This window comes from Nematolebias whitei, chromosome 23, assembly GCF_014905685.2.
Source record: "Nematolebias whitei isolate Nwh7 chromosome 23, NemWhi1, whole genome shotgun sequence".
Lineage (NCBI taxonomy): Eukaryota > Metazoa > Chordata > Actinopteri > Cyprinodontiformes > Rivulidae > Nematolebias > Nematolebias whitei.
In genome coordinates, this window is record NC_056520.1 from 2,117,049 (window position 1) to 2,128,580 (window position 11,532).

The window sequence follows — 11,532 nt, forward strand, 5'->3', positions numbered from 1 at the left end:
ACCTGCATGTGTCTGTATGTGTGTATACCTGCATGTGTCTGTATGTGAGTATACCTGCGTGTGTCTGTATGTGTGTGTACCTGCGTGTGTCTGTACCTGCGTGTATACCTGCGTGTGTCTCTGTGGGTTGACGGCGACAGACATGGCGGTGTGGTTGTGGTTGGTGCTGGTGCTGCGCTCTCGCTCTTCCTGGTAGATGTGGTCTCGCTCGGCCTCCGGCAGGTTCAGGAAGTTCTGCATGGCCTTCAGGTTGACGAGCAGCGACTGGGAGGCCGAGCGGGGATCCTCCTCCTTCCGAAGGATCTCAGACAGCAGGCCCTGCAGGAAATGAAGGATTGCCTTAAAATAAAAACGACCATCGTGCAGATTTATTCAGATCTGAACTTTGTCGCCCTTCACCTGCGTGCGGTTGAAAGCTACCCGTGCAAACACGGCCTGGGACACACTGGCCCGTTTCAGCTCGTTCCTGACTTGCTGGTAAATGTCAGAGGAGACTTCAGCTCCTGAGCAGGTAAGGATGGGGTCTGAAGGAGCCCCTGAGACCTTGCAGGTCCGTGAGATAGGGGGGTGGTTGAGGAACTGCTGGTTGACTCCCGGTGGGTGCTGGTGGGCGAGCAGGCGGCTGACCGCCAGCTGTTGGTTGATGAGGTGGGCCATGGCGAGCTGCTGACGTACGAGCTGCGGTGACAACAACCCGCCATGGCTCAGAAGGGTCGGAGCCTGGGGACGCAGAGTGGGTCTTGGGTGGTTCTGGCCTCCAGGATGAGGAAGACCATGGGGCTGTGCGGGGGTCTGGGCGTCCCCAAGGCTGGTCTTGATTGGAAGAGTTCCATGGTCGCCCAAGGGACCCAAATGGTTGGAAGAGGGCAGGAGAGATGGGGGACGATGGTTGAGGAGGGTCAGGTCCAAGTCCCTCTCCACTGAGTCAACAAACGCACAGTTAAGTTTATTATATACAACCTATTTGTCAACAACACAAAGTATTAATATACTGTGTTTATTGATTTGGTCACTGAGACCAAATAAAGCTTCCAAAAGGAAAAAAGCACGTTTAACGGAGGTGCACGTACCTTTAATGTCAGACTTCTCCAGAGAGGACCAGATCTTCTCCGCATATTCACCTGAGGGACACAAGTCAAATCATTCAGGTCCACAGTGAGTACACAAACAGCCAAAGTCATCAGTGTTTGTAAACTGGGGGGCTCACAGTAGCTGCCCTGAGGTACGCCACCGAGTGGAGAGTTTCTACTTCTGCTTTTTTAGATGTTCAGTGAGAGCTCGTTAAAAATCACTCAGTCAAGAATAAACTGAAACAGAGTCAAGGTTGGTAGCTATTGTTCTGCTGCTTTTAGCATTTAGCTAGTGTTCTGCTGCTTTTAGGCTTTAGCTAGTGTTCTGCTGCTTTTAGGCTTTAGCTAGTGATCTGCTTATTTTAGCCTTTAGCCAGTATTTTACTTCTTTTAGCCTTTAGCCAGTGTTCTACTTATTTTAGCTTTTAGCCAGTGTTCTTCTTTTAGCCTTTAGCCAGTGTTCTTCTTCTTTTAGCCTTTAGCCAGTGTTCTTCTTCTTTTAGCCTTTAGCCAATGTTATGATTCTTTTAGTCTTTAGTCAATGTTCTAATTCTTTTAGCCTTAAGCCAGTGTTCTGATCATTTTAGCTGTTAGCCATTGTTCAGCTCTGTTTAGCACTCATGTAACACTCAACATTCACTCTGACTCCTCGGTGACTGAGTTGTCTCGATTCCCAACTCTCAAAGATCAAAGAACGATTCTTCGTCACCTTTAGCTCTTTATCTTTACCTTTAGCTCGATGGAACACTGAACAGAACTGAGACCGGGTTCAGGCGGTCCACTTCCAGATCAACCTGCCTGTTTCACTTCGTGCAGGCTGCGGTTCAGAGCCACTGGAAGTGTTGAACCCTTTATTTCTGTGTGTGTGTGTGTGTGTGTTGGGGAGGCGCTGCTGTTTTCCATTAGGAGTTAAGAGCATTTGGTTTTGTCGTGTATTAAAGATGACGTTAATGTGAACCATGTGTGACAGCTCCTTCCTACTGAGAGCCGTCTCTGACAGATCGACAAGTAACAGCCGACACAAACATTCGATGTACGAATCATCGGGGGGGGGGGGTCAGAAACTTCCCTCAAGGTGAATGAAGGCAGCCGGGCAGGTGGGTCATTACCCTGACACTAAGTGTTGCTTTCACAAGAGTCTAACAGTCGTCAGGAACAAACCGTGGAACAGTGGAGCAGAGGGAAGGCGCACCTGGTCGTTTTATAAAACCAGCGTGTCTCCTGATGTCTCGGGTCGTTGGAGACGCCGTCTCCTGCTCTGAATACGTGTTTGTGACTCATTCTCCCGTCTTCATTTTAAAACTTTAAATTAAAACGTTTTGTTTCGACATCACTTCCTGTCTCTGCTTCGTCACGCACCTGCTCCCAGTCTGTTCATCGTTTCGTGTTTTTAAAACCCTCTGGTTTCTTTATTACTTCAATTATCAAACAAGAAACTGAAAAGCAACCGTCCAAGTGTCTGAACCTGAACAAACCACAGAGTTGAGATGAAACTGCGACGTTCAGAAATATGTTTTTATCATTTTAACATCTGAGGCTCGTTAAATGAGAAGCATCATCTTCTGTCTGTTTTATTTAAATTCGTGAGTTTTCTCTCGAAACAAACGGAGCTAAAATGGGTTCAAGCTGTTCTTCAGACAAGTTAAGGTGCCATTAGGTGCACAGCGGCTCATTAACAGCCCTGTGCTGATAAACGTGCACGCTGTTCCCTGACAGCCAACAAATATTTGCAGCATTGATCTGTAATTACAGAAATGTGGCTTCACGCTGAGCGTCGCTCAAACATCGCCGAGGCTGAACGTCGAGCTCCACCTGCGTTCCTCCGCCGCACTCGGAGGCTCTGAAGCGAGACCGCGTGGGTGTGAAGCGTTAACGGTTACCTTTGATGCGTTTGTACCGCTTGTACCAGCGTCCGAATTCGTGGCACTTGGAGGTGGAAACGTTGGCGTAGTAGGAGCTGTTCACCATGGCCGAGATCATGCTCTGAAGGACAAAGAGGACGGACGTTACCATCTGTGACTCGGAGACCTGTAGCAACGGCCCGCACAAACAAAGACCGACCTCGACAGGCATGAACACCAAGAACCAATTCTTATTTACAGAGCTGGCCTGGCAACACCGACAGGTTCTTTTAGGTCAAGAGAAGGGAAGTAGAACCTGAGACAAGTGAGGTCAGACCCAAAGCAGCTTCTAGTGAGCCGGAGCAGCAGAACCAGACTTGGTCTTTAGACTTGTTGACCACAAATACTGAGAGGAGCGGCTGTTATACTTCCAAACTGGTGCTAGTTGCAATACATGAGTTAAATATGGAGGTGAATAACCAGCAAAGTCTTATAAATGAGGGTAAACCAATCAAGTTCACCACAAGTATGTAGAGAAGGTCCTTTAACAAGAGCAGAGGTGACCATGATGTTCTATAAGGAGCGTTTGTAACAAAGTGAATAGCAGAGTGATAAACTGTGTCCAGCTTACGAAGGACACCCTTAACATGTCTGCAAATTATGTCTCCATAATCCAACACAGGTAGAATGGGGTTTTTATTTTAACAATAGTGCGTTTTGCAGCCAATGTAAACAAAGATCTATTTCTATCTAGATAACCAAGTCTGGCTTTAACCTTAGATTGTAAAACATTAACATGATGTGAAAAGCACAGAGCATCATTAATCCAAACTCTTAAATATTTATAAGCTGTTAGCTACTCTATAATATCACTGTTTACAGTGCTGAAGTCCACTGAGGTGGTATGGTTCCTCCTCTATGACTGAACAACATCAATTTAGTTTTCTTGGCATTTCGGGACAAATTTAAGTCCGAAAAGACCTGCTGGATGTCAAGAAAATCACATGCCAGGGACTTCACAACCTCATGGAACCAAAAGCATATAAAATAGTGTCATCAGCAGATAAAAGGATGCACTTCTCACTAACAGAATATCAGATATCATTTATAAATATGGAGAAAAGAGTTGGACCAAGAATGGAGCCTTGTGGTACACCTGACATAACTGGAAGAAACTGTGACGTATGAGACTATGCATGTATGAGTATGAAAGTTTGAGAGTATGTTAGTATGAGGGTGAGAGTATGAGAACAAGTGTATGAGTATAATAGTATAAGTATGAGACTATGATTATGAGTGTATGATAGTATAAATTTGAGAGTATGAGTATGAGATATCCTGATGCATGCTCAATAATCCAGGTAGAAAAATCTAAAAAAGTTAAGTCTGGTCCTCTGGACAAGGAGTATGAGAGCATGATAGTATGAGAGAATGAGAGTTTAAGTCAGGTCTCTCTTGTAAATGAGTCCTCGAGGCTCACTGGGATTTACCTGTCTAAATAAAGGTTGAATGAAAAGTATGAGATTATGAGGGTGATAGTATGAGAGTATGAGAATGAGTGTATGAGAGTTTAAGTATGAGCCTGAGTATGAGAGTATGATAGTATAAGTATGAGTATGAGAGTATGCGTATGAGATATCCTGATGCATGCATCAATAATCCCAATAGAAAAAGCAAAAAAGTTAAGTCTGGTCCTCTGGACAACGAGTATGAGAGTATAAGTATAAGAGTATGACTATGAATATGAGAGTATGAGAGTATGAGAGTATGAGACCTGCTGCAACCTATTTGAAAGATAATTACGGAACCGTGTTAGTGGCGGTCCTGAACTTCTAACACGGTCAGGTTGCTTCAGTAAGATGGAACGATCAACGGAGTCGACATCTTTTGCTAAATTGGTGAATATTGATCCTCAGTCCTGTCTGGAGTCCAGTGCAGGTTCTGGATCACTGAGAACGTTCAGCGCGACTACAGTACAACTATGCCCTGAATGAAGGCCAGACTGGACTGGGTGCTGGACTAAATATTAAAAACCTTCAAATTGTGTTAGCTGCTTGTTCACCAGTTTAAACTTTGACATTTTACTGGGTTCTTTATAAGGACTTAGTTTCCTGACTCAGATCTAAAAAGAGTTTCACGTTTTAACTTCCTTCAGCTCGACGGGTTCACCTGCAGAGCTGCAGACGACGCTCGACTCGTCTCGCCGACTCTCGGCTGATTTATTAAAACCCCTCGCCCGTTCCTAATGCGAGCCGTGGTCGGAGCAGGAGGTGCACAGGCTCAACATGGGAAACGGCGAGGAGGAGAGCTCACATGAGTCAGGCTGACACCACCCACATGCTTCCCCTAATCACTAATTACATCATGACGAAGCCTCGCGTATAAATCACGAGCCCAAATGACACGCTCGGCTCTTAACGACTGCAGGGTGTGTGTGAGCACGATAATTGAGGTGTGCGTGCTTGCATCCTTTCCCGTGGGATGGTATCAATATTTGCGCGTGTGACTGAGTCAGATTACACGGTGCATCAGCGTGTGGTGATCCGAGGACTGAACGTGTGTTTAGGGGAAGCACTCGGCCATCTTCAGCTGCGTGTCGGACCAAACGCTGAAGAAGTTCACTCCTAAAACTGCTTCACTCATTAGGCTCTTACATGATCAGCCCTCCTGCTGGCCTTGGGTTCAAGCGACCCACAAGACCTCGGTGTGAAGTCTTGTGGGTCGCTTTAACCCAGGAGCAGCAGGAGGGTTAACGTGAAACATGAAGTCAAACTGCACCGCGCTGCTGTGCTGACCACCAGAACTCAAACTGGTCTCAGCTTCTGGGTCCTATAGATTGTTAGAAATAATTTCTGCTTCGGGTCTTGTGTCCTCTCTGGGTGGAATCTGATCTGGAGGGACAGGACCTGAGACAGGATGTGACCTGAACAGGTGTGTTTACCTGAGACAGAGGACACTCCTTGGCCAGCGCGCTGTGGTTGCTCTCTCGGAGGAGGTCTTTGAGGGCCTTCCTCACCGTGGCGTGGCTCCACTGGTCGGACGGCAGCTCCTCCAGGCGAGAGAAACTGCAACGAAATTCTGGTTTTATTTCTTTTTTTCTTCACCAAGCAGCGAACGTCTCATTTCTAAACATTTTTAAGTTTGTGTGGACAAACTTTAAACAGAAGGAGGACATTTTGTTTTGTTGTTTAAAGTTTTCTCAGCCCAGACTCGGCTCGCCTTTGAGACGTCTCTTCTTCTTCTCTTGTAGGTTTCAAGTGAGCTGAGCTCGACAGAAACACAAGACTTGTTCTGAACGTGGTTCTGGTGGTTTCTGCCGTCGTGAGGCCGCTCCGTTCATCAGGCAGGTCAGAACGTGTCAAACATTTCAATCAGCTGCAGAGATAAACACTTCATTTAAACTAAAACAGCAAAAACACGCTCACGGTTCTGACCCAGACCTGTCCGAGTCGAAGGAGAATGAAAGTTCTTAACGAGAAAAATACTTAATTTGAAACTAAATCACACTGCTAACAGGACCACTCTGCTAACAGAACCACTCTGTTAACAGGACCATGTTGCTAACAGAACCACTCTGCTAACAGAACCTCACTGCTAACAGGACCACACTGCTAACAGAACCATGTTGCTAACAGGACAACACTTAAACAGAATCACTCTGCTAACAGGACCATGTTGCTAACAGGACCACATTGCTAACAGAACCATGTTGCTAACAGGACTATGTTGCTAATAGAACCACATTGCTAACAGAACCACATTGCTAACAGAACTACATTGCTAACAGGACCACACTGCTAAAAGAATCATGTTGCTAACAGGACCACACTGTTAACAGAATCACTCTGCTAACAGGACCATGTTGCTAACAGGACCATGTTGCTAACAGAACCACTTTGCTAACAGAACCATGTTGCTAACAGGGCCACATTGCTAACAGGACCTCACTGCTAACAGAACCAGTCTGCTAACAGAACCAGTCTGCTAACAGGACCTCACTGCTAACAGAACCACATTGTTAACAGGGTCACATTGCTAACAGAACCACTTTGCTAACAGAACCATGTTGCTAACAGGACCACATTGCTAACAGGACCTCACTGCTAACAGAACCAGTCTGCTAACAGTAACAGTGTTTTTATAACACATTTTATTGTAATTGCTTTTTGTTGTTGTTTATTGTTGTCTGTCTAAAACAGCTCTCTTGAAATTGAGTCCTCGTGACTTAAATACGTGAAAGCATTTAGTCTGAACACAATCGTGCTCCAGTCAAGACGCTCAGCAGACGATAAGTAAAATGGTAAGTGATAAATCCTCCACGTGAGAAACACCTGAGTGGAGGAACTGGAAGCGCACTGGGAACAGGTAGCCACAACACGTGGACATGGTGGAGAGTTCAAACCGTGACTCGCTGGTCCCAGGTCTGCCCCACAGCGGTGGATGGATCCATGGATCAGGACCTCGTCCACAGTAACGAAGCCTTTGCTTCGCTTGGTTGTGGTGAAGTTGAGTCGAAAGGCAAAGCTCTGGATTTAGTGGGACGTCGGCGTTCCAACCCTCACCTGTGGTCAGGAGGTTTGGATCAGGGGCGAAACAACCAGATCCTGACTATGAGCTCAGCCTTACAGGTCGGGTGAGGAGCTGCTGCTCCTCTGCTCCTCCTCTGGAGGTTCTCCTGGCACATTCTACTGGGAAGAGACCTGGAACTCTCTGGAGGGTCATGGTAGGACTTACACCGAGACTTTCTGTGTAATCAAGATACTCAAAGCTCTTGACAACACAATCTGTGCCTTCAAGTACCTCCAACACACACATCCTCAGATCAGTGGGATTAACCTGAATAAATCACTTCATCACATCCAGACACTGATGGGACGCACATCAGAGGCAATGAAAGGTTCAGTGTCTTGCCCAGGGACACTTCAGCATGTGACTGCTGGTGAAATTGAACCCTCAACTCTCCCATTGGAGGACGGCTGCTCTAACCACTCAGCCACAGCTGCCCAGCTGTCATAGATCCTCTCTGGTCTAAGAACATCTTGTCCCCCAGGAGAAGCTGAAGAGCGTCTCTGGGGAGAGGGAGGTCTGGGTTTTTCCTCCTGGACCTGCTGCCTCCACGATCGATGGACGCGCCCCCCCCCCCCCCACACACACACACACACACACACCCCCAGCTGACCTGTGCAGGAGGATCCTCAGCGTGACCATGTGGTAAACGTCCAGCAGCATGTCGGCCACCGTCGCCTCTGGAGCATCGGTCAAGTAATGGATGGGCATCGGCTTCCATCTTCCCACTTTAATAATGCCTGCAGAACACACACACACACGCACACACACGCACACACACACACACACACACAGGCTGTTTGAGCGTACGTTCATGTTTCTGTGCTATAATCAGCAGAAAGCGGCGCTGTCAGCTCCTCTGGCCTCAGAGCGTCATCTCGAGCACTCGCGACCTTCACGCGACCCTCGACTGGAAGTGAAAACCTAAACAGACGTAGTCACGTCAGGATCTCTGAAGTCAAACGCAGACTCCGCCCAGCCTTCGCCTGCTAGCCTCGGTCCTGTGAGCATGGTGGTGATGGGGGCGCCCGGACTAAGCTGGCTCTTGTTGGACTCTTCGGCTGATTCACCGGAGCAGGAACGTGGAAACCAGAGCTGCGCTAAAGCAGCGCGTCGAGCCTCGACCGGCCGACGTGTCGGGGGCACACCGGTGGTCTTACAGCCGCCGTTCTGCTCATCGCTGGCGGCAACAAACAACAGGAGGACCGTGTATTCTACGCCTGTCGACAAACTACCGTAGAGCGTCGATGGCAATGACCCAACGAGCTTGTGCTGACGTTGACCTTGATGCGTGACCCCAACTGGCAGCTAACTCAGACCCAGTACTCAGAGGTGAAGACTCCCTGAACCTGCAGAGGAGTCGGGGACGATTTCACCTTGTGCGTATCTTTTGTCTGCTTATTTAAAAACTGTCTGGGGCTTTGAGGACATCGTGTGTCGGCTCGTGTTCGGTTATTTCACCTTCCCAGTAAAAACCAAGGCAGGAACTGTAAACTCCAATCAGATCGAGCCGTCACAAAGAAAAGTCTTTAAAAGTTTAAAAATACTCGTCCAGTCGACGCCGTGCACGACGCGGCTCAATCAGAGAGGAAAACAGCCTCCGTGTAATTGTGGTCGTTGACCACACCGAGGGGAGAAGAACGCTCGACTCCGGCCACGAATTATTTATTTGAGAAGAAAAGGCCGTTCCTCTGAACAAAACCTGCTATTTGGGAGAGGCGAGGGGGGGTCGCAGGGCGTCGGCTGCTCGGTCGGAGCGCCTCGTGTTTACGGGACACGCCAGGAATGTCAAACAGCCGTAGCTATGTGCGTGCGCGTGCGTGCACGTTGTCTAAAGGCTGTCAGTTCTGATCTGAGACTGCTGGGAGCAGGGTCTGCTCTCAGATGGTCAGATAACGGTTTTTGTTTGGTTCCACCCTCCTGAAGAGATAAGACGGGCCCCCCGACCCCCCCGGCAGCTGTCTGACGTCTCCACCGCTGCCACACATCTGGAGCCGAACCATGTTTTATTCAGCTGCTGCTCAATAATTAACGCCTCGTTGTTCAGAACCAGAGCTTCGAGCAGGACTGGGTCGGATCATAAGAACCGAACGTTCTGAAGAGCAAACGGATCGGTTCCGCTGAGTTCTGGATTCAGACGTTTCACTGAAAACTTTAGCTGTGAAACTGACTGGAAACCCATTTTTAAACGTTTGTGCTGAACTTTAACCGAACGTGACTTCAGAACAGTGCCAAAAGTTTGGATGAAAAATAAAAAGAGTCAAACAGCTTCCACAGACTTTCGGCTGTTACGGCTGATCAAATGTGAAAACGTTCGGCTTGATCAGGAATAGCGTGCTGCGACTTTAACTTTTTAACTTTTAAATTTATAGAAATACTTAACTTCTTTATTTAACAGATTTTTCTTTCCAGAATCTTTTGCCATCATCTTGTGCTAATTTTAGCTACTGTCTGTTAATTTTGGCTTCAATTTACATTGTTTCTAATTTTAGCTAAACTTCTTTTAGCTCGTGTGTTGCTAATCTCAGCTAATTTGACCTTTAAGCTATCCTTTTGGTGACTTAACCTTTTTGGTCATGACTATTTTAGCTCTTAGCTAATGTGCCACAACTTATCTTTTAGCTAATGTGTTGCTATTTTTAGTTTTTAGCTGTGCTGCTAATTTTTACTCCTAGCTAAGGTGTGGCTATTTTTCTCCTTTAATGTGTTGCTAACTATCTGTGAGCTAATGTGCTACAAAATTTCGCTCTTTGCTAAGTTTTTCAAAATTTCTCTTTTAGCTGATGCGTTGCTAATTTTAGCTCTTTGCTAATTTGTTCCTATTTTTTCTTTTTTACTGTGTTGTTAGTTATCTTTCAGCTAATGTGTTGCTAATGTTATGTTTCAGCTAATGTGCTACTGAAATTATCTTTCAGCTAATATGTTGCTAAAGTTATCTTTCAGCTAATGTATTGCTAAAGTTATCTTTCAGCTAATATGTTGCTTAAGTTATCATTCAGATAATATGTTGCTAAAGATATATTTCAACTAATATGTTGCTAAAGTTATTTTGCAGCTAATGTGTTTCTAAAATGATCTTTCAGCTAATGTGCTGCCAAGGTTATCTTTAAGCTAACGTTTGCTAAATTAATTTTTTGCAAAATGTTTTTCCAATTTTAGTCTTTAGCTACCGTTTTGCTGATTTTAGCTTCTTTCTGCTAACTTTACAAATTATTTAAGCAATTCGTAGCATTTTTCAGCTCTCAGCAGATCTGTAGTTGTATCTAATGTTCTACTTTTAACCATTTTTTTTCATGATTTATAGAATCTGTTGTAAAACAGCCGAACGTTGACACAAAAATTCTACTTACCACGAGCCTGGACCGCCGAGCTGTGAGAGTATCCGAGAGCCACGAGCGCTGCCTCCACCAGCTGCGTGAAGAGGATGTCTTTACGAACCAACACAAACTCTGCGTGATGGTCCCGACGTGCCTCGCAGTCCCCGGCTGCCTCTGCGTGCTCGACCACGCAGAATACTGGGATCATCAGACCTGGAACCACAACAGGTTACTGAGCAGACCAGATCCACCAGCAGGGTCACGAATACAGGACACGTTTGGTCCTGCTTTTTGTCTTTGGAAGAAGGCAACGAGACATTTTCTTAGACCAAATGTGTCCAATCCTGGTCCTCAAGGGCCACTATCCTGTAGGTTTTAGACCAGGGGTGTCCAATCCTGGTCCTCAAGGGCCACTATCCTGTAGGTTTGACACAAGGGGTGTCCAATCCTGGTCCTCAAGGTCCACAATCCTGTAGGTTTGACACCAGGGGTGTCCAATCCTGGTCCTCAAGGGCCACTATCCTGTAGGTTTGACACCAGGGGTGTCCAATCCTGGTCCTCAAGGGCCACTATCCTGTAGGTTTGAGACCAGGGGTGTCCAATCCTGGCCCTGAAGGGTCACTATCCTGTAGGTTTGACACAAGGGGTGTCCAATCCTGGTCCTCAAGGGCCACTATCCTGTATGTTTTAGACCAGGGGTGTCCAATCCTGGTCCTCAAGGGCCACTATCCTGTAGGT

General features: G+C 46.7%; 1 protein-coding gene across 1 annotated transcript in view; it reads right to left on the minus strand.

Annotated features, from left to right (window-relative positions):
• The window catches only part of LOC119428895 (DNA-binding protein SATB2), a 28,048-nt gene that overhangs the window by 8,814 nt on the left and 7,702 nt on the right, over positions 1-11,532 (minus strand). The window contains exons 3-9 of the mRNA XM_037696589.1: positions 10,828-11,007; positions 8,091-8,217; positions 5,853-5,976; positions 2,951-3,053; positions 1,071-1,121; positions 400-920; positions 109-318 (exon numbers count right to left, since the gene is read on the minus strand). Coding sequence (XP_037552517.1) covers positions 109-318; positions 400-920; positions 1,071-1,121; positions 2,951-3,053; positions 5,853-5,976; positions 8,091-8,217; positions 10,828-11,007 — 1,316 coding nt within the window. The remainder of the gene's footprint in view (positions 1-108; positions 319-399; positions 921-1,070; positions 1,122-2,950; positions 3,054-5,852; positions 5,977-8,090; positions 8,218-10,827; positions 11,008-11,532) is intronic.